This window comes from Sebastes fasciatus, chromosome 13 (genome assembly GCF_043250625.1).
Source record: "Sebastes fasciatus isolate fSebFas1 chromosome 13, fSebFas1.pri, whole genome shotgun sequence".
In the NCBI taxonomy this organism is placed as follows: Eukaryota; Metazoa; Chordata; class Actinopteri; order Perciformes; family Sebastidae; genus Sebastes; species Sebastes fasciatus.
This window is the reverse complement of record NC_133807.1, coordinates 30,999,622-31,022,489: the sequence shown is the minus strand read 5'-3', so window position 1 is coordinate 31,022,489 and position 22,868 is coordinate 30,999,622. Positions and strand designations below refer to the sequence as shown.

Below are 22,868 nucleotides of genomic sequence, written 5' to 3'. Positions count from 1 at the left end.
ACAAATACATTTTTGCACAGAATGAGGACTGTGGATTCCTTCCTAATACTTTCCTGATTCTTACAGCTCAGTATCAACAGCAGGAACAACAACAACAGTAATACCTGTTTCATTGTACATATGGCCACCTTTATAATCAAATAATGAAAAAAATCATTAGATGCATCTCTTGTTACAAATATAAGTATAGATTGAGAATATACGGTGTGGCTTAATAATAGGAGAAATAACTTTTTAATTATCTACACAGGATGATGAAGATGTCAGGAAGAGTCACCCGTTGCTGTGTAGCTCTGTTCTTTGTGCTGAACTCTGTGTCGGCTGTACAGAAAAAGTTTAATTCAATCAACGATTTGAAGAAAATCAACTTCGGCCAATCTGTGCCCAAGCACAGTCTACTGCTGCTCCACTGGTTTGCCAACACAGTTGAGATCGACGAGCACGATGTCATAAGGCTGGCCTTTGACCCAAACAGAGGAGATTATGGCTCACATCAGTATCACAACTCTGAGGGGCTGTTGGACCGACTGCATCGAGGAAGTGGATACCGATACTACACTTTTGGCAATCTCCATCAAGAAACGTCCATACCACTTCCTCCTTATGTTGTCCGTCCCCAAAGGGAGTATGTGGGAACAAACAGTGACAGGATCATAATTCGTATCAGGGAACAAAACACAGGATGGAGAGCTTTGCAGAGGATAGACCAAGTTTATATCACACAGCATACTGAACATCAGCGGGAATACGATCCAGATCATACCTACAGGATCACTGTTAACCTCTTGAGACAGATCAGAGAGTTTTCTGTGGGACAAAACCAACAGCAACTGTTGCAACTCAGAAACCGCTATGCAAGTAACGCTGATGAGTTCCGCATCAGAAACACATGGGGTGACCTTGCTTGCCTTGGACTGCTGTTGTTTATTGTGATCCAGGAAAAGTACTCCTCTAGCCAACAAAACAACAGACAAAACAGAAGAACTCATTCGGATGATGATGATGATTCGGAGAGCAATGTTCCTAGATCTTTTCGAAACCAAGGTTATGTTGCAGTGGATATAAACGACGATGAGGACCACGAAACCAGCAGGAGGACAGGGAACCGAGAATCAGGCAGTTACAACACCTCAGTGCTTCTGAACAACGACCAGGAGTCATTTTGTTGTATTTGTTGCATTGCCTCCATATTTGTAATTGCATTGTGTGCTATTTTACTTTTTTTTTTTCCATATAAATGGAACATATGAGATAAAACTGTATTTATCCCGAGGGAAACTGCTGTGCAGTAGTTGCAATACAAAGTGGGAAGAGTGCAAATATAAAAAGTGCAAATATTAAAGTCTAAGATAACAATAACAACTAGAATGGCACTTGGAGAGCGCAGACCTCCACCAAGGTGCCCGAGTACGATTTCCCCCCCTCTCCGTTCAGCTTGCGCCATCATCCACGTGTATTTTTGTTCATGTTGAGATCAGCTGATCATCAACGCGTCATCAGTAACACTGCGCATGTGTTATACCCAGAGTTCTTAATGTTCTGGCTGATTGGAATCCTTAAAAAAATTCTGAATCCAGATCGCCACCAAAATCTAATTGATTGTTCATTGTGCCACACCCCACCTCTCCAAAAAATGTTAGTCAAATCCATCACGAACTTTTGGAATAATCCTGCTAAGACAAACAAACTAACCAACAAACCAACACCGGTGAAAACATAACCGCCTTCCTAGGCCTTCGGTCCTGGCAGAGGTAATAATGTACAAATCCAAAATATATACAATACCAAAATCAGGTTAACATTATGGATCATAAAATATAAGCGAGTTAATGGTAGTAATCAGTCTAGGTGGGGTTGCATATAGACATGTATGTAGAATATCAAATATGAAGTGTAGGTAGTCCATGTACACGGCTAATGCAGAATATTTATGATTATGTCCATGATATTGTAGTTTATGTCCCCCTATATCCCATGAGTGAGTTGTGAGGAGTTGAGATGCAATAATGGAAAATCTGATGGAGTCCACGAGAAACATTAATCCAGAGAGAAAAGAAGAAGGAGAAAACACAGAGAGAGAGAGAGAGAGAGAGAGAGAGAGAGAGAGAGGTGATGTTCAGTTAAGATTGAGATATAAGCTTGTGATTAAAGGCCAAATTCTTTAAATTACCCATATCAAACCGTGTGCTATGAAAGGCAGAGAGTCTTCAGGACATTTGGACCTTTATTGCTCTATTTACTAAATTATAGTTTGTTAATAACAGCAGGAATTCTTCTTTGTTACAAATATATTTGAACTGGGCATAATGTTTTTTATTGTATATTAAAATGCTCTGCTCTGGCATGATCATAAAGCTTCAGGCTTCATTCAGGCACAATGTCATGCTCCAGCATGTATAATCTACTAGTAATGACTCACTGCTGATTCATCCTGTGTCTGATACAGATGAAGACGATGTACTGTAAATTGCTCTGATGGATAAATGAAACTGATAAGTGAAAGTCTCTGTGGTCTGTTAAGGACAGCCTTCACTGTTAATATGTTAGCTTTAAAAACAGGAGTGTATTTTGTATGGTTTTGTATTCTTTCTGTTGTGTTGGAAATTGTGTTTATTAAAGTATTTTTTCAGTCAGACTGATGTCAGTGTTTCTATTTTAAGTTCAAGGAAACTGGATGAACACAAGTTAGATGTGCAAAACCATGAAGACAACTTTAACTATTCCTCCTTCTACAGACAATCACAGGAGAGGAGCAGATAGAGCTCAGCATACTATTGATATCTGGTTTTGAAGAACAAATTAGTGTTGCTCCAACATTGTTTTTTACTGCTTATATTATGCCAACTGGCATTTTGTGATGTAGTAATAATTTTAAATGTCTTGAAAAGGGGGTCTTAAAAAGTTTCAACTATTTTGCACCACAATTTGTATTAACATTTTTTAAAAGAATGAAAATATCACCCTTTATGGATGGGAAAAAGTATTGGATGAATCAGTATTAACTTAAAAAAAGGGAAAGAAACAAAAAACGGGACGTCCTGGTGACCTCGTGGTCTAAAACCACCACATCGTTGGTTCTAATTCAGCTTGGGATGTTTTGTTGTAGGTCATCCTCGTCTCTCAACCCATAACATCAGTCACTCTCTACTGTTTACTGTCCAATAATGGCAACATGCCAAATTCGTCACATTTTGGAGGCCGATATCAGCATTAAGGTATCGGCATTAAAGAGAACAAAAAAACAAAAATCGGAAAATAATATTCCTGCCAATATTTGACTCTCAGGCAACGATCCCTCAAATTCGGTGATCAAGAGTTGTGACACAGATATGTACAGGGGAAAGATACTTTACTATTTAAGAAGACAGTCATGGTAAATATAAGATCAGAGTGTATACTGAACAGTGAACTTCAATGTAAATTACAGAAAAGGAGTAAAAAATGCAACCTATAAAACATGCATGTACTGTACTTGAAATTGATCTATGATAAGTGAATACTGGCTAATAATAAGCCAGGCACTATAATAAATCTCCTGTTTTCTCAACCTGCAGTCCAAAGGACACGCTCACTGTCAAGCTTGGACCTGCACAGGCTAGTTTCCATTGTAAACCTGCTCATAAAATTCCCAGATGACTGACTTTACAGAATGAAACGGAGTACTGCTGCAGACTAATGCAGGTGAGCTCTATTATTTTCTGATCACTAGTTTTGTTTTTAGTATTTACCGTGGCACTATTCAACATGATTGGTGAAGCATTTAACTCAAGTCTTCTTTGTGAGTGATCTCGCCTCTCTGTTATTATCCCTCCACCGCAACTCCACAAGGAAACGCCTGTCTATTGAAACATAAAGAGGAAAATTCGTATTACATAGACTAACTCTGGAAGATACTCACTTGATTTGATTAACTCAGGCTGCTGAAGGCTCATATTAACTTCAGATAAACTTACAAATACATTTTTACACAGAATGAGGACTGTGGATTCCTTCCTAATACTGGCCTGACTCTTACAGCTCAGTATGAACAGCAGGAACAACAACAAACAAAACCTGTTTCATTGTTCATATGGCCATCTGCATAATCAAATCATGAAAATAATCGTTAGATGCATCTCTTGTTATAAATATAGGTATAGATTGAGAATGTACAGTGTGGATGAATAATGGGGGCAATAACTTTTTAATTATCTATACAGGATGATGAAGATGTCAGGAAGAGTCACCAGTTGCTGTGTAGCTCTGTTCTTTGTGCTGAACTCTGTGTCGGCTGTACAGAAAAAGTTTAATTCAATCAACGACTTGAAGCAAATCAACTTTGGCCAATCTGTGCCCAAGCACAGTTTACTGCTGCTCCACTGGTTTGCCAACACAGTTGACATCGACAATAACAATATCATAAGGCTGACCTTTGACCCGAACAGTGGAGATTATGGCTCACATTATTATGGAAACTTCGAGGATCTGTTGGACCCACTGCATCGAGGAAGTGGATACCGATACTACACTATTGGCAATCTACATCAAGAAACGTCCATGCCACTTCCTCTTTATGTTGTCCTTCCCCCAAGAGAGTATGTGGGAAGAAACAGGGACAGGATCATAATTCGTATCAGAGAACAAAACACTGGGGGGCAAGCTTTGCCGAGGATAGACCAAGTTTATATCACACAACATTATGACACTTCCGAAAATCAGGGGACACCTTATGATCCAGATCATACCTACAGGATCACTGTTAACCTCTTGAGACAGATCAGAGAGTTTTCTGTGGGACAAAACCAACAGCAACTGTTGCAACTCAGAAACCGCTATGCAAGTAGCGCTGATGAGTTGCATATCAGAAACACATGGGGTGACCTTGCTTGCCTTGGACTGCTGTTGTTTATTGTGATCCAGGAAAAGTACTCCTCTAGCCAACAAAACAACAGACCACAAAACAACTACACACCACAAAACTACAGACCGGAAAACAGAAGAACTCATTGGGCTACTAATGTTTCGGAGGGAGAGAGCTATATTCCTGAATATTTTCGAAACCAAGGTGATGTTGTAGTGGATATCAACGACGACGAGGACCACGAAGCCAGCAGGAGGACTGAGAACAGAGACTTGGGCCGTTACTACACCTCAGTGCTTCTGAACAACATCCAGGGGTCGTTCCGTTGGATTTGTTGTATTGCCTCCATATGTGTAATTGCATTGGTTACTATATTACTTTTAATATTTTTTGTATATACCTTTCTCATTTCCACAATGGAAGATCAGGGGAGTAAATATATTAAAGGACCTGTATGGTGATAGTGGCTTACGAGCCTTTAACGATTTACGCGCTGAATATGATCTCCCGGGCTCATGTTTTTTTTTCTACTTGCAGTTGAGGTCAGCCATGCGGACACAACACACCCTCTTCATAAAATATTGGCTTCAGTGGGATTAACACGAGGGATGGTCTCTAAACTTTACACATTTATTTCTGTACCATGTGAACATTTATCAGTAGAAACTGCATGGCGTAGAGACTTAACCGATATAAATGACGAAGAGGTTTCCTGGGACACGGTGTGGAAAAATTTGTGTGGTACATCTAAAAATCCAGATCATCAATTAATACACTATAAATTTGCCCACAGGATGTACCTCACCCCTAGAAAGCGTCACTCTATGAAGATCATTACATCTCCCAACTGCGATCTGTGTCCATCTGGTGCTCTGGGTTCATTCTTGCATATGTACTGGAAATGCCACGCTGTGTCTCAATTCTGGAAGCAAATATCTCTCACCTTAAGCGACATTCTTGAAGTTAGGATTCCACTCTCACCTATTTTATTTTTATTAACTGATGACTCCTCTTTAAATCTGTCTTTGCAACAGAAACGTATTTTATGGGCTGGTCTTACTGCAGCCAAGAAAATGCTGGCCTTAAGATGGCAACCACCGCACTCCTTAACTAGACAACAGTGGACTAACTCGATGTTAGAAATTATCTTGATGGAGGGGTCCGTGGCCCGAATGCACGGGGCCAGCGGTAAGACCCTCAGAGCGTGGGATGCAGCTTACAATCTAGTTAAAGATAAAAACATAGCGTGATCGACAGTAACTTTGACTTTGTTTTTTTTGTTTTTTTTGGGGGGAAAGAGATCAGGGGTGGGGGGGTATTTAGGGGTCGCCTTGGGAAGGGAGGGGGGACATAGGGTTGTGCATTAGACCTGGAATGAGGGCTTTGTATATGTACCTGTGTATGGGGGGAGGGGGATGTATAAAAGGGATAAAATGAATGATATGTAACATCTTTCTCTATACCTTTTCAATAAAAAAGAATTGATCACAAAAAAAATATTTTTTGTATGAAGAGAACATAAGATGAGATGAAACTTTATCCCGAGGGCAACTGCTGTGCACAAGTTGCAATACAAAGTGGGAAGAGTGAAAATACAAAGAGTGTAAATATTAAAGTCTAAGATAACAATAGCAAAAAAGTACAAATCCACGCAAATTAAAGCAAGCATCGAGGAAACTGGAAAGGATATGGCGTTCCACCAAACAGGAAGAATCTCATTTAGTCTGGCAAGATAGTCTTAAAACATATAGGAAGGCTCTCTGTGATGCCAGAGCAGCCCATTACTCATCATTAATAGAGAAAAATAAGAACAACCCTAGGTTTCTATTCAGCACTGTAGCCAGGCTGACAGAAAGTCACAGCTCTATTGAGCCATGTATTCCTACAACCCTCAGTAGTAGTGACTTCATGAGTTTCTTTAATGATAAAATCATAACTATTAGAGACAAAATTAATCACCTCCTACCGTCAACTGGTACCAATTTATCCTCAAACTTAGGAACCTTAGAAACAGCTGTACAACCTGATATATATTTAGACTGCTTTTCTCCTATCGATCTCCACAAATTAACCTCACTGATCTCCTCATCTAAATCATCTACCTGTCTCCTAGACCCTATTCCAACTAGACTGCTTAAAGAAATTTTACCTCTAGTAAGCACCTCTTTACTGGATATGATCAATGTGTCTTTACTAACAGGCTATGTACCACAGTCCTTTAAAGTAGCTGTAATTAAACCTCTTCTTAAAAAGCCCACTCTTGATCCAGAGGTCCTAGCCAACTATAGACCTATATCGAACCTTCCCTTTACCTCCAAAATACTCGAGAAAGTAGTTGCCAGTCAGCTGTGTGACTTTCTACAGAACAATCATTTATTCGAAGATTATCAGTCAGGATTTAGAGTGCACCATAGCACAGAGACAGCACTAGTGAAAATTACAAATGACCTTCTAATGGCATCGGACAAAGGACTTGTCTCTGTACTTGTCTTGCTAGATCTCAGTGCTGCTTTCGACACCATTGACCATCACATCCTATTACAAAGACTGGAACATTTAATTGGCATTAAAGGAACTGCACTAAGTTGGTTTAAGTCCTATTTATCAGATCGATCTCAGTTTGTACATGTCAACGATGAGTCCTCCATGCACGCCAAAGTTAGTCACGGAGTTCCACAGGGTTCTGTACTTGGACCAATTCTATTTACCTTATATATGCTTCCCTTAGGCAATGTTATTAGAAAACACTCCATAAACTTTCATTGTTATGCAGATGATACCCAATTATATCTATCAATCAAGCCAGACGAAACAAACCAGTTAACTAAACTTCAAGCATGCCTTAAGGACATAAAAACCTGGATGACCTGCAATTTCCTGATGTTAAACTCAGACAAAACTGAAGTTATTGTACTAGGCCCTGAGCACCTCCGAAACAAATTATCTAATGATATAGTTACTTTAGATGGCATTGCCCTGGCCTCCAGCACCACCGTAAGGAATCTGGGAGTTGTCTTCGACCAGGATATGTCCTTTAACTCTCACATAAAACAAACCTCACGGACTGCCTTCTTTCATCTACGTAACATTGCGAAGATCAGACACATCCTGTGTCAAAATGATGCAGAAAAATTAGTCCATGCATTTGTTACCTCTAGACTCGATTACTGCAATTCCTTATTATAAGGCTGCTCCAATAAGTCTCTTAAGACTCTCCAGTTGATCCAGAATGCTGCAGCACGTGTACTGACTAGAACTAGAAAAAGAGATCATATTACGCCTGTATTAGCTTCTCTGCACTGGCTGCCTGTAAAATCCAGAATAGATTTTAAAATCGTCCTCCTCACCTACAAAGCGCTAAACGGTCAGGCCCCATCATATCTTAAAGAGCTCATAGTACACTACTACCCCACTAGAGCACTGCGCTCACAGAATGCAGGGTTACTTGAGGTTCCTAGAGTCTCCAAAAGTAGAATGGGAGCAAGAGCCTTCAGCTATCAAGCTCCTCTTCTCTGGAACCAGCTCCCAGTTTCAGTCCGGGAGGCAGACACCGTCTCTACATTTAAGAGTAGGCTAAAGACTTTCCTCTTTGATAACGCTTATACTTAAGCTGCTATAGGCATAGACTGCCGGGGGACTTCCTATGACACACTGTCATAAGGAACTTCCTATGACACACTGAGCTCCCCTCTCCTTCTGTATATACTCATGTCCCATGTCCATGTTGTTACTAACTTCATTCCTTCCCGGGAGTCCTTGTGCCTCCTTGTCTCGCAGCTAACCGTGGAGCGGGGTCACACCTGGAGCGAGGTCATACCTGGAGCGGGATCACACCGGGAGCGAGGTTATACCTGGAGCATGGGTACACTTGGAGCAGGGTCTCACCTGGATCTTGGTGGTCTCCGGTATTGTGGCTGCATCTGCTGCCGCGTCGGTGCCTGCTTGACACCAACTGCTACCATCCCTAATTAACTACGTCTGTACGAGGGACTACCAATGCTACGAGGGATTTCCAACACCTAGTGACAATGTGGCAGCCTGGAGAATAACACTTCTCAATCACTGCCAAAGACATCAAGAGCTCCCAACAAGCATGCTGATGCTGCAGGAACCAACGCACGGGCATCGATCGCAGGGACGTCCCACACCAACACACATGGACGTACTGAGGAGAGATGCTGGACAGTGCTGACTTTCCGATAGTTGTATTATCACTCTTTCCATCCACCACTATTGGTTTTGTGTTATCAGTCCTACTTGTATTAGCTATTACAGCTGCTAGACTGCTATTGTGGCTGCTTCTCTATCTCTCTCTCTCTATCTATCTCTCTCTCTCTCTCTCTCCCTCACTCTCTCTCTCTATCTATCTATCTATCTATCCCCCCAGCCGGTCTCGGCAGATGGCCGCCCGCCCTGCGCCCGGTTCTGCTCCAGGTTTCTTCCCAGTAATCGGGGAGTTTTTCCTGGCCACAGTGCTCTTGGTGGATCTTGTTGGGTCTCTAAACTATGGTGTACGGTCATAGACCTGCTCTATATATAAAGCGTCTTGAGAGAACTTCTGTTGTGATTTGACGCTATACAAAAATAAATTGATTTGATTTGATTTGATTTGATATACTGAACAGTGAACTTCAATGTAAATTACAGAAAAGGAGTAAAAATGCAACATATAAAACATGCATGTACTGTACTTGAAATTGATCTGTGATAAGTGAATACTGGCTAATAATAAGCCAGGCACTATAATAAATCTCCTGTTTTCTCAACCTGCAGTCCAAAGGACACACTCACTGTCAAGCTTGGACCTGCACAGGCTAGTTTCCATTGTAAACCTGCTCATAAAATTCCCAGATGACTGACTTTACAGAATGAAACGGAGTACTGCTGCAGACTAATGCAGGTGAGCTCTATTATTTTCTGATCACTAGTTTTGTTTTTAGTATTTACCGTGGCACTATTCCACACAATTGGTGAAGCATTTAACAAGTCTTCTTTGTGAGTGATCTCTCCTCTCTGTTATTATCCCTCCACTGCAACTCAACAAGGAAGTGCTGTCTATTGAAACAGGAAGAGGGAATTTCATACTAAAAAGTACAAAGTGTGGAGGATAATCACTTGATTTGATTAACTCAGGCTGCTGAAGGCTCATATTAAATTCAGATAAACTTACAAATACATTTTAACAAAGAATGAGGACTGTGGATTCCTTCTTAATACTGGCTAATAAACTCTTACAGCTCAGTATGAGCAGCAGGAACAATAACAACAAACAATACCCTTTTCATTGTTCGTATGGCCACCTGCATAATCAAATCATTAAAACAATCATTAGATGCGTCTCGTTATAAATGTAAGTATGGATTGAGAATGTACATTATGGATGAATAATGGGAGAAATAACTTTTTAATTATCTATACAGGATGATGAAGATGTCAGGAAGAGTCACCAGTTGCTGTGTAGCTCTGTTCTTTGTGCTGAACTCTGTGTCGGCTGTACAGAAAAAGTTTAATTCAATCAACGACTTGAAGCAAATCAACTTTGGCCAATCTGTGCCCAAGCACAGTTTACTGCTGCTCCACTGGTTTGCCAACACAGTTGACATCGACAATAACAATATCATAAGGCTGACCTTTGACCCAAACAGTGGAGATTATGGCTCACATTATTATGGCAACTTCGAGGAGCTGTTGGACCCACTGCATCGAGGAAGTGGATACCGATACTACACTATTGGCAATCTACATCAAGAAACGTCCATGCCACTTCCTCTTTATGTTGTCCTTCCCCCAAGAGAGTATGTGGGAAGAAACAGGGACAGGATCATAATTCGTATCAGAGAACAAAACACTGGGGGGCAAGCTTTGCCGAGGATAGACCAAGTTTATATCACACAACATTATGACACTTCCGAAAATCAGGGGACACCTTATGATCCAGATCATACCTACAGGATCACTGTTAACCTCTTGAGACAGATCAGAGAGTTTTCTGTGGGACAAAACCAACAGCAACTGTTGCAACTCAGAAACCGCTATGCAAGTAGCGCTGATGAGTTGCATATCAGAAACACATGGGGTGACCTTGCTTGCCTTGGACTGCTGTTGTTTATTGTGATCCAGGAAAAGTACTCCTCTAGCCAACAAAACAACAGACCACAAAACAACTACACACCACAAAACTACAGACCGGAAAACAGAAGAACTCATTGGGCTACTAATGTTTCGGAGAGAGAGAGCTATATTCCTGAATATTTTCGAAACCAAGGTGATGTTGTAGTGGATATCAACGACGACGAGGACCACGAAGCCAGCAGGAGGACTGAGAACAGAGACTTGGGCCGTTACTACACCTCAGTGCTTCTGAACAACATCCAGGGGTCGTTCCGTTGTATTTGTTGCATTGCCTCCATATGTGTAATTGCATTGGTTACTATATTACTTTTAATATTTTTTGTATGAAGAGAACATAAGATGAGATGAAACTTTATCCCGAGGGAAACTGCTGTGCACAAGTTGCAATACAAAGTGGGAAGAGTGAAAATACAAAGAGTGTAAATATTAAAGTCTAAGATAACAATAGCAAAAAAGTACAAATCCAAATTACATACAATACCAAATCAGGTTAACAGTATGGATCATAAAATATTATCAGGTTAATGGTAGCAATCAGTCTAGGTGGGATTGCATATAGACATGTATGTAGAATATCAAATGTGAAGTGTAGGTAGTCTAAGAGTACATGGCTAATGCAGAATGTTCATGATTATTTTCTATGATATTATGAGAATGACTCCTCTCTTTACAGAATCATTCCTCTAAAAATTATAAATAAAAATAATCAGCTTTATGCATTTCTAAAGGCACATGACTGGTAAACCCCAATAAAACACTGAAAGGGAGTACTGCTTTTATTTTCTTGAATACAGAAGGAAGCTTCACTCAAACAGCTGGGTTGCAAAACTTCTTGAGCAGCGCTTGTTTTACTAGTTTCATTTACAACTAAACAGAAACCTAAAAAGGAGCTGTGCATGCGCTCACACAAACACTGAGATCAGATACCCGACGGCAGCAGACTAACCGCTGCAGACTAATGCAGGTGAGCTCTATCATTTTCTGATCACTAGTTTTGTTTTTAGTATTTACCGTGGCACTATTCCACATGATTAGTGAAGCATTTAACAAGTCTCCTTTGAGAGTGATCCCTCCTCTCTGTGTTATTATCCCTCCAGCGCAACTCAACAAGGAAGTGCTGTCTATTGAAACAGGAACAGGAAATTTTGCACTAAAAAAGACTAACTCTGGAGGATACTCACTTGATTTGATTAACTCAGGCTGCTGAAGGCTCATATTAACTTCAGATAAACTTACAAATACATTTTTACACAGAATGAGGACTGTGGATTCCTTCCTAATGCTGGCTAATAAACTCTTACAGCTCAGTATGAGCAGCAGGAACAATAAAAACAAATAAAACCTGTTTCATTGTTCATATGGCCACCTGTATAATCAAATCATTAAAAAATCATTAGATCCATCTCTTGTTACAAATATAAGTATGGATTGAGAATGTACAGTGTGGATGAATAATGGGAGAAATAACTTTTTAATTATCAATACAGGATGATGAAGATGTCAGGAAGAGTCACCAGTTGCTGTGTAGCTCTGTTCTTTGTGCTGAACTCTGTGTCGGCTGTACAGAAAAAGCTCCATTCAATCAACGACTTGAAGAAAATCAACTTTGGCCAATCTGTGCCCAAGCACAGTCTACTGCTGCTCCACTGGTTTGCCAACACAGTTGACATCGATGACAATAACGATATCATACGGCTGACCTTTGACCCAAACAGTGGAGATTATGGCTCACATTATTATCACAACTCTGAGGGGCTGTTGGTTCCACTGCATCGGGGAAGTGGATACCGATACTACACTATTGGCAATCTACATCAAGAAACGTCCATGCAACTTCCTCCTTATGTTGTCCTTCCCCAAAGGGAGTATGAGGGAACAAACAGGGACAGGATCATAATTCGTGTCGGAGAACAAAACACTGGGGGGCAAGCTTTGCCGAGGATAGACCAAGTTTATATCACACAACATTATGACACTTCCGAAAATCAGGGAACACCTTATGATCCAGATCATACCTACAGGATCACTACTAACCTCCTGAGACAGATCAGAGAGTTTTCTGTGGGACAAAACCAACAGCAACTGTTGCAACTCAGAAACCGCTATGGAAGTAACGCTGATGAGTTCAACATCAGAAACACATGGGGTAACCTTGCTTGCCTTGGACTGCTGTTGTTTATTGTGATCCAGGAAAAGTACTCCTCTAGCCAACAAAACAACAGACCACAAAACAACTACACACCACAAACCCAACCACAAAACAACTACACACCACAAACCCAACCACAAAACAACTACACACCACAAACCCAACCACAAAACAACTACACACCACAAAACAGACCACAAAACAAAAGATCACAAAACAACAGACCAGAAAACAGAAGAACTCATTGGGCTAATGATGCTTCGAGGAGAGAGAGCAATCTTCCTAGATCTTTTCGAAACCAAGGTTATGTTGTAGTGGATATAAACGACGATGAGGACCACGAACCCAGCAGGATGACTGGGAACAGACAATCAGGCCGTAACAACGCCTCAGTGCCTCTGAACAACGACCAGGAGTCATTTTGTTGTATTTGGTGGATTTGTTGCTTTTCCTCGATATTGTTAATTGCATTGTGTGTTATATTATTTTATTTGTATAAAGACCAGTTAACATGAGATAAAACTGTATTTATCCTGAGGGAAACTGCTGTGCAGTAGTTACAATACAAAGTGGGAAGAGTGTAAATATTAAAGTCTAAGATAACAATAAAGTACAAATCCAAAATATACACTAACTAAATCAAGTTAACAGTATGGATCATAAAATATAAGCAACCTAATGGTAGTAATCAGTCTAGGTTGGGTTGCATATAGACATGTATGTAGAATATCAAATGTGAAGTGTAGGTAGTCTAAGAGTACATGGCTAATGCAGAATGTTCATGATCATGTCCATGATATTGTACTTTATGTCCCCTTACGTCCCTTGAGTAAGTTGTGAGGAGTTTGGACCTTTATAGCTCTATTTATTAAATTGTACTTTGTTAATAACAGCAGGAATTCTCCTTCATTATAAAAATAACTGAGCAAAATGTCTTTTATTGACTGATAATTCATCCTGTGTCTGATGGAGATGAAGAGAATGTAAATTGCACTGATGGATAAATAAAACAGATAAATGAATGAAATTAGCTTTAAAAACCAGAGTGTATTTCATTTATGGTTTTGTATTCTTTCAGTTGTGTTATTGGCTTGAATAAAGAAAAGGAATGAAACATACATACAAATGCAACCTATAAGACATGCATTTACTGTACTTGAAATTGATCTGTGATAAGTGACTACTGGCTAATAATAAGCCAGGCACTATTATAAGTCTCCTAGTTTCTCAACCTGCAGTCAAAAGGACACACTGACTGACTTTACAGAATCATTCCTCTAAAAACTGTAAATAAAAATAATCAGCTTTTTGGATTTCTAGAGGCACGTAACTGGCAAACCCCAACAAAACACTGAAAGGGAGTACTATTTTTATTTTTTGAATACAGAAGATCCAAATCCAAAACAGCTGTATTCTGCATCATCCTGTAACCACTAGCAACGCTTGTTTTTCCAGCTTCATTTACAGGGAAAAAGAAACCTAAAAGCAGCTGCACATGCTCTCACACAAACACAGGGATCAGATATTCAACAGCAGCAGACTAACGGCAGCAGACTAAATCAGGTGAGCTCTATTACTTTCTGATCACTAGTTTTGTTTTTAGTATTTACCGTGGCATTATTCAACATGATTGGTGAAGCAGTTAACTCAAGTCTTCTTTGTGAGCGATCTCTCCTCTCTGTGTTATTATCCCTCCACCGCAACTCCACAAGGAAATGCTGTCTATTGAAACATAAAGAGGGAATTTTGTACTAAAAACACTGTAACTCTGGAAGATACTCACTTGATTTGATTAACTAAGGCTGCTGAAGCCTCATATTAACTTCAGATAAACTTACAAATACATTTTTGCATAGAACGAAGACTGTGTATTCCTTCCAAATACTGGCCTGACTCCAATGTTCATATGGCCTCCTGACTATTGTTTTAAGACAGACTTGAAAAATAGAATATCTAGTTACAAATGCATGTATAGATTGAGAATGTACAGTGTGGATGAATAATGGGTGAAATAACTGTTTAATTATCTATACAGGATGATGAAGATGTCAGGAAGAGTCACCAGTTGCTGTGTAGCTCTGCTCTTTGTGCTGAACTCTGTGTCGGCTGTACAGAAAAAGCTTGATTCAATCAATGACTTGAAGCAAATCAACTTTGGCCAATCTGTGCCCACGCACATTCTACTGCTGCTCCACTGGTTTGCCAACACAGTTGACATCGACGACAATAACAATATCATAAGGCTGACCTTTGACCCAAACAGTGGAGATTATGGCTCACATCATTATGCCAACTTTAAAAGGCTGTTGGTTCCACTGCCGTGGGGAAATGAATACCAATACTACACTGTTGGCAATCTCCATCAAGACACGTCCATGCCACTTCCTCGTTATGTTGTCCGTCCCCCCAAAAGGGAGTATGTGGGAACAAACAGGGACAGGATCATAATTCGTGTCAGGGGGCAAAACACAGGATGGGGAGCTTCACAGAGGATAGACCAAGTTTATATCACACAGCATATTGGACGTCAGGGGGAATATGATCCAGATCATACCTACAGGATCACTACTAACCTCTTGAGACAGATCAGAGAGTTTTCTGTGGGACAAAACCAACTGTCACTGTGGGATCTCAGAAGCCGCTATGAAAGTAACGCTGATGAGTTCCACATCAGAAACACATGGGGTAACCTTGCTTGCCTTGGCCTGCTGTTGTTTATTGTGATCCAGGAAAACAACAGACCACCAAACTATTCCACACTACAAAGCTACACACCACAAAGCCAGAGACAAAATGATGAGGGTAATGCTTTGATGACGTTCTGCATTCTGTTTGTACTTGTACTTGTGATATTAGGTTTATTTTTAATACATTGGGGAAGTAAATGAGGGAGAGTAATAGATTTTTTCATGGACGATTACAACCATGAAGCCAGCACGACTAATAAGTTGACAGGGAACAAATAAATCAGGTACTTACAACACCTCAGTACCTCTAAACAACAGCCGGGGGTTGTTCTGTTTTATGCTTTGCTTTGCCTCCATATGTTTAATCTTATTGTGTACTATATCATTTTTTTTGTAAATGGTGTTCAGTTAAGATTGAGATATAGGCTCGGTATGACATGCTTGTGATAAAGGGCCAAATTCTTTAAATCACCATTCTCAAACCGTGTGCTATGAAGGGCTGAGAGTCTTCAGGACATTTGGACCTTTATAGCTCTATTTACTAAATTGCAGTTTATTTTGAACAGCAGGAATACTCCATTATAAATATAACTGAGCAAAATGTCTATTATTGACTGATAATTCATCCTGTGTCTGATGGAGATGAAGAGAATGTCATTTATGATTTTTTATTCTTTCTGTTGTTTTGGAAATTTTGTTTATTAAACATGAATTTATCAGTCAGACTGATGTCAGTGTTTCTATTTTAAGTTCAAGGAAACTGGATGAACACAAGTTAGCTGTGCAAAATCATGAAGACAACTTTAACTATTCCTCCATCTACAGACAATCACAGGAGAGGAGCAGATAGAGCAATAATAAGCCAGTCACTATTATAAATCTCCTAGTTTCTCAACCTGCAGTCCAAAGGACACACTGACTGACTTTACAAAATCATTCCTTTAAAAACTGTAGATAAAAATAATCAGCTTTTTGGATTTCTAGAGGCACGTGACTGGTAAACCCCAACACATCAAAAGGGAGTACTGCTTTTGTATCAAAATCCACAACAGTTGCATTCTGCATCATCCTGTAACCACTAGCAACGCTTGTTTTGCCAGTTTCATTTACAGGGAAAAAGAAACCTAAAAGCAGCTGCACATGCTCTCACACAAACACAGGGATCAGATATTCAACAGCAGCAGACTAACGGCAGCAGACTAAATCAGGTGAGCTCTATTATTTTCTGATCACTAGTTTTGTTTTTAGTATTTACCGTGGCATTATTCAACATGATTGGTGAAGCAGTTAACTCAAGTCTTCTTTGTGAGCGATCTCTCCTCTCTGTGTTATTATCCCTCCACCGCAACTCAACAAGGAAATGCTGTCTATTGAAACAGTAAGAGGGAATTTTGTACTAAAAAGACTAACTTTGGAAGATACTCACTTGATTTGATTAACTCAGGCTGCTGAAGCCTCATATTAACTTCAGATAAATTTACAAATACATTTTTGCATAGAACGAAGACTGTGTATTCCTTCCTAATACTGGCCTGACTCCAATGTTCATATGGCCTCCTGACTATTGTTTTAAGACAGACTTGAAAAATTGTCATCCTTTCCGTTACATGTTAGAATGAGCTATTTAACAAAATAAAAGATTTTATTAAAGAGATTCATCGAATCATGAAAATAATTGGATGAATACCTAGTTACAAATACATGTATAGATTGAGAATGTACAGTATGGATGAATAATGGGTGAAATAACTTTTTAATTATCTATACAGGATGATGAAGATGTCAGGAAGAGTCACCAGTTGCTGTGTAGCTCTGCTCTTTGTGCTGACCTCTGTGTCGGCTGTACAGAGGCTCCGTTCAATCAATGCTTTGAAGAAAATCAACTTCGGCCAATCTGTGCCTAAACACAGTCTACTGCTGCTCCACTGGTTTGCCAACACAGTTGAGATCGACGACAATAACATCATATGGCTGACCTTTGACTCAAACAGTGGAGATTATGGCTCACATCAGTATCACAACTCTGAGGAGCTGTTGGACCCACTGCCATGGGGAAATGAATACCGGTACTACACTATTGGCAATCTCCATCAAGAAACGTCCATGCCACTTCCTCTTTATGTTGTCCGTCCCCAAAGGGAGTATGAGGGAACAAACAGTGACAGGATCATAATTCGTGTCAGGGGGCAGAACACAAGATGGCGAGATTTGCAGAGGATAGACCAAGTTTATATCACACAGCATATTGAACATCAGGGGGAATATGATCCAGATCAGACCTACAGGATCACTACTAACCTCCTGAGAGAGATCAGAGAGTTTTCTGTGGGACAAAACCAACAGCAACTAAGGTATCTCAGAAACCTCTATGGAAGTAACGCTGATGATTTACAGTTAAGGGACATCAGAAACACATGGCGTGACCTTGCTTGCCTTGGACTGCTGTTGTTTATTGTGATCCAGGAAAAGTACTCCTCTAACCAACGAAACAGACAAAATCATTTGGATGATGATGCTTTGGAGAGAGAGAGCAATGTTCCTAGACATTCTCTAAACCAAGGTCATGTTGCAGTGGATTTCAAGGACTACAAAAGCCAGCAGGACAACACCTCAGTGCCTCAGAACAACGTCAAGGGGTGGTTCTGTTGTTGTTGCTGTATTGCCATATGTTTTTTTATTTTATTGTACTACACTATTATTTCTTTGTATTAGAGATGATAAAACTTATCCCGAGGGAAATTGCTGTACAGCCGTTGCAGTACAAAATGGGAAGAGTGCAAATCACTCATTTTTGAGAATTGGGAAAAAAACGTATTCTTTTTTTTTTTTCTCAATATTGCTGGGTAAATATATTTTAAAAGATCAAAGTCTTGCTATTAAACCTTTGAACCTTGAATAGCATTTTTTGCAGCTGAGGACTTGATGTATATCAACTTCATCAGGCACACAAAAAGTCATAGTGTAATATAAAACATGAAGGGAATGTTTAACGTTTTTGTTTATTTGTTCATTTTATTTTGTCAAAGTTGCTAAGAGTTCTCTTAATGCAAATAAAATACACCTTTTTATAATCATAATTCTGATTTAGTTTTGATTTAGAAGGGCAACAGAGTTGACCTGTTATGGTTGAGACACACCTGATAGCTATTATTTTATGAATTTATAGAAAAAAATGGAAAGCTTACGAGTGCTTGAGCTGCCTTTTTTTTAAACCAGGAAGAGAGACAGGGGTCCTTAGGATATAGTTAACCCTTTTTATGCCTGATTAAATTTTTAAGTTTTTGTAGAAATCTAGCAGAGTTGACAAAAATCTGTGACACAACTCCAAAAGGGATATTTAAAAAAAGATGATTATAATAGCACATTTTTACACCTACAGTATATTATCAGTAAGTATTATTAGTTTTAGACTTTGAAGGCTTTTAAAAGGAACAATGTGTAACATTTAGAGGGATCTATTGGCAGAAATGGAATATATTATTAATAACTATGTTTCCTTTAGTGTATAAACACCTGAAATTAGAATTGTTGTGTTTTTGTTAGCTTAGAATGAGCCCTAAATATCTACATAAGGAGTGGGTCCTCTTCACAGTGCAGGCCGACATGTTTCTACAGTAGCCCAGAACGGACAAACCACTGTGTTAACTTTTCCTCCTAGGAACGGAGTCGATTACCGCTTATTAACAACAAAACAAAAGGTCCTGGTGGCCTTGTGGTCTAAAACCACCACATGATTGGTTTGAATCCAGCTGGGGATGTTTTGTTGCAGGTCATGCCAAATTCATCAAATTTTTGGCCGACATTGTCGTTAAAGAGAGCAAAAAAAAATGAACTGACTATAATATACCTACCAATATTTGACTCCACTTTCAGGCAACATTCCCTCAAATTTGGTGATCAAGAGTTGTGACACAGATATGTACCGGGGAAGGACACTTTACTGTTTCAGAAGACAGTGATGGTAAATATAAGATGAGAGTGTATACTGAACAGTGACCTTCAATGTAAATTACAACAAAACTACAATGAAAATTTGAATAAAGAAAAGTAGCAAAACAGAGATAAAAAAGCGGCTTGTAAAACATGTATGTACTGTACTTGAAATTGATCTGTGATGAGTGACTACTGGCTAATAATAAGCCAGGCACTATTATAAATCTCCTAGTTTCTCAACCTGCAGTCCAAAGGACACACTGAGTGACTTTACAGAATCATTCCTTTAAAAACTGTAAATAAAAATAATCAGCTTTTTGCATTTCTAGAGGCACGTAACTGATGAACTCCTACACATCACTGAAAGGGAGTACTACTCTCTTTTTTTTTTAATACAGAAGGAAGTTTCACTCAAACAGCTGCGTTACAAAACTTCCTGAGCAGCGCTTGTTTTGTTTTTTTCATTTACACGGAAACGGAAGACTAAAAGAGCTGCGCATGCTCAAACACAAAGATCAGATACCCGACGGCAGCAGACTAATTCAGGTGAGCGCTATTATTTTCTGATCATTAGTTTTGTTTTTAGTATTTACCGTGGCACTATTCCACATGATTGGTGAAACATTTAACAAGTCTTCTTTGTGAGTGATCTCTCCTCTCTGTCTTATTATCCCTCCACCGTAACTCAACAAGGAAGTGCTGTCTATTGAAACAGGAAGAGGGAATTTTGTACTAAAAAGACTAACTTTGGAAGACTTGATTAGATCAACTCAGGCTGCTGAAGGCTCATATCAACTTCAGATAACCTTCAAATACATTTTTACACAGAATGAGGACTGTGGATTCCTTCCTAATAATGGCTAATAAACTCTTACTGCTTAGTATTAACAGCAGGAACAACAACAACAAACAAAACCCGTTTCATTGTTCATATGGCCACCTGCATAATCAAATCATGACATAATCATTACTTGCATCTCTTGTTACAAATATAAGTATAGATTGAGAATGTACAGTGTGGATGAATAATGGGTGAAATAACTTTTTAATTATCTATACAGGATGATGAAGATGTCAGGAAGAGTCACCAGTTGCTGTGTAGCTCTGCTCTTTGTGCTGACCTCTGTGTCGGCTGTACAAAGGCTCCGTTCAATCAATGCTTTGAAGAAAATCAACTTTGGCCAATCTGTGCCCAAACACAGTCTATTGCTGCTCCACTGGTTTGCCAACGCAGTTGACATCGACGGCAATAACATCATATGGCTGACCTTTGACTCAAACAGTGGAGATTATGGCTCCCATCAGTATCACAACTCTGAGGAGCTGTTGGACCCACTGCCATGGGGAAATGAATACCGGTACTACACTATTGGCAATCTCTATCAAGAAACGTCCATGCCACTTCCTCTTTATGTTGTCCGTCCCCGAAGGATGTATGTGGGAACAAACAGTGACAGGATCATAATTCGTGTCAGGGGGCAGAACACAAGATGGCGAGATTTGCAGAGGATAGACCAAGTTTATATCACACAGCATATTGAACATCAGGGGGAATATGATCCAGATCAGACCTACAGGATCACTACTAACCTCCTGAGAGAGATCAGAGAGTTTTCTGTGGGACAAAACCAACAGCAACTAAGGTATCTCAGAAACCTCTATGGAAGTAACGCTGATGATTTACAGTTAAGGGACATCAGAAACACATGGCGTGACCTTGCTTGCCTTGGACTGCTGTTGTTTATTGTGATCCAGGAAAAGTACTCCTCTAACCAACAAAACAGACAAAATCATTTGGATGATGATGCTTCGGAGAGAGAGAGCAATGTTCCTAGACATTCTCTAAACCAAGGTCATGTTGCAGTGGATTTCAAGGACTACAAAAGCCAGCAGGACAACACCTCAGTACCTCAGAACAACATCAAGGGGTGGTTCTGTTGTTGTTGCTGTATTGCCATATGTTTTTTTATTTTATTGTACTACACTATTATTTCTTTGTATTAGAGATGATAAAACTTATCCCGAGGGAAATTGCTGTACAGCCGTTGCAGTACAAAATGGGAAGAGTGCAAATCACTCATTTTTGAGAATTGGGAAAAAAAACGTATTCTTTTTTTTTTTCCTCAATATTGCTGGGTAAATATATTTTAAAAGATCAAAGTCTTGCTATTAAACCTTTGAACCTTGAATAGCATTTTTTGCAGCTGAGGACTTGATGTATATCAACTTCATCAGGCACACAAAAAGTCATAGTGTAATATAAAACATGAAGGGAATGTTTAACGTTTTTGTTTATTTGTTCATTTTATTTTGTCAAAGTTGCTAAGAGTTCTCTTAATGCAAATAAAATACACCTTTTTATAATCATAATTCTGATTTAGTTTTGATTTAGAAGGGCAACAGAGTTGACCTGTTATGGTTGAGACACACCTGATAGCTATTATTTTATGAATTTATAGAAAAAAATGGAAAGCTTACGAGTGCTTGAGCTGCCTTTTTTTTAAACCAGGAAGAGAGACAGGGGTCCTTAGGATATAGTTAACCCTTTTTATGCCTGATTACATTTTTAAGTTTTTGTAGAAATCTAGCAGAGTTGACAAATCTGTGACACAACTTCAAAAGGGACGATATCTTCATAAAAAATATATTTAAAAAAAGATGATTATAATAGCACATTTTTACACCTACAGTATATTATCAGTAAGTATTATTAGTTTTAGACTTTGAAGGCTTTTTAAAAGGAACAGTGTTTAACATTTAGAGGGATCTATTGGCAGAAATGGAATATAATATTAATAACTATGTTTCCTTTAGTGTATAAACACCTGGAAATAAGAATTGTTGTGTTTTCGTTAGTTTAGAATGAGCCCTACATATCTACATAAGGAGTGGGTCCTCTTCACAGTGCAGGCCGACATGTTTCTACAGTAGCCCAGAACGGACAAACCACTGTGTTAACTTCGTCGATTACGTTACTCACCGCTTATTAACAACAAAACAAAAGGTCCTGGTGGCCTCGTGGTCTAAAACCACCACATGATTGGTTCGAATCCAGCTGGGGATATTTTGTTGCAGGTCATGCCAAATTCATCCCATTTTTGGCCGACATCGTCGTTAAAGAGAGCAA

General features: G+C 39.4%; 6 protein-coding genes across 16 annotated transcripts in view; 5 read left to right on the top strand and 1 right to left on the bottom strand.

Annotated features, from left to right (window-relative positions):
- Positions 1 to 22,868, bottom strand: part of LOC141781253 (septin-9-like) — a 154,509-nt gene that overhangs the window by 71,630 nt on the left and 60,011 nt on the right. The gene's annotated exons all lie outside the window — the stretch shown is intronic.
- LOC141781261 (uncharacterized) lies at positions 252 to 2,651 on the top strand. The gene has a single exon (XM_074656875.1). It carries the CDS (start codon positions 252 to 254, stop codon positions 1,248 to 1,250), a length of 999 nt encoding a protein of 332 aa, XP_074512976.1. The 3' UTR covers positions 1,251 to 2,651.
- Positions 3,568 to 5,954, top strand: LOC141781456 (uncharacterized). The gene is made up of 3 exons (XM_074657220.1): positions 3,568 to 3,681; positions 4,200 to 5,164; positions 5,875 to 5,954. Exons 2-3 carry the CDS (start codon positions 4,201 to 4,203, stop codon positions 5,952 to 5,954), a joined length of 1,044 nt encoding a protein of 347 aa, XP_074513321.1. The 5' UTR covers positions 3,568 to 3,681; position 4,200.
- On the top strand, positions 9,609 to 14,148 carry LOC141781255 (uncharacterized). 2 transcript variants are annotated; one of them, XM_074656865.1, is made up of 3 exons: positions 9,609 to 9,740; positions 10,261 to 11,936; positions 12,460 to 14,148. In XM_074656865.1, exon 2 carries the CDS (start codon positions 10,262 to 10,264, stop codon positions 11,297 to 11,299), a length of 1,038 nt encoding a protein of 345 aa, XP_074512966.1. In that variant the 5' UTR covers positions 9,609 to 9,740; position 10,261; the 3' UTR covers positions 11,300 to 11,936; positions 12,460 to 14,148. The 2 variants fall into 2 exon arrangements, with proteins under 2 accessions (XP_074512966.1, XP_074512965.1); XM_074656864.1 differs by lacking the exon at positions 9,609 to 9,740 and having other exon boundaries at positions 11,300 to 11,936.
- On the top strand, positions 14,583 to 16,533 carry LOC141781267 (uncharacterized). Of its 2 annotated transcripts, XM_074656883.1 has the most exons (3): positions 14,585 to 14,684; positions 15,157 to 15,866; positions 15,900 to 16,533. In XM_074656883.1, exons 2-3 carry the CDS (start codon positions 15,158 to 15,160, stop codon positions 16,007 to 16,009), a joined length of 819 nt encoding a protein of 272 aa, XP_074512984.1. In that variant the 5' UTR covers positions 14,585 to 14,684; position 15,157; the 3' UTR covers positions 16,010 to 16,533. The 2 variants fall into 2 exon arrangements, with proteins under 2 accessions (XP_074512983.1, XP_074512984.1); XM_074656882.1 differs by having other exon boundaries at positions 14,583 to 14,684; positions 15,157 to 16,533.
- LOC141781256 (uncharacterized) lies at positions 16,903 to 22,008 on the top strand. 4 transcript variants are annotated; one of them, XM_074656868.1, is made up of 2 exons: positions 16,903 to 17,016; positions 17,578 to 18,704. In XM_074656868.1, exon 2 carries the CDS (start codon positions 17,579 to 17,581, stop codon positions 18,518 to 18,520), a length of 942 nt encoding a protein of 313 aa, XP_074512969.1. In that variant the 5' UTR covers positions 16,903 to 17,016; position 17,578; the 3' UTR covers positions 18,521 to 18,704. The 4 variants fall into 4 exon arrangements, with proteins under 4 accessions (XP_074512969.1, XP_074512968.1, XP_074512967.1 ...); XM_074656867.1 differs by lacking the exon at positions 17,578 to 18,704 and adding an exon at positions 20,803 to 22,008 and having other exon boundaries at positions 16,929 to 17,186; XM_074656866.1 differs by having other exon boundaries at positions 16,932 to 17,186.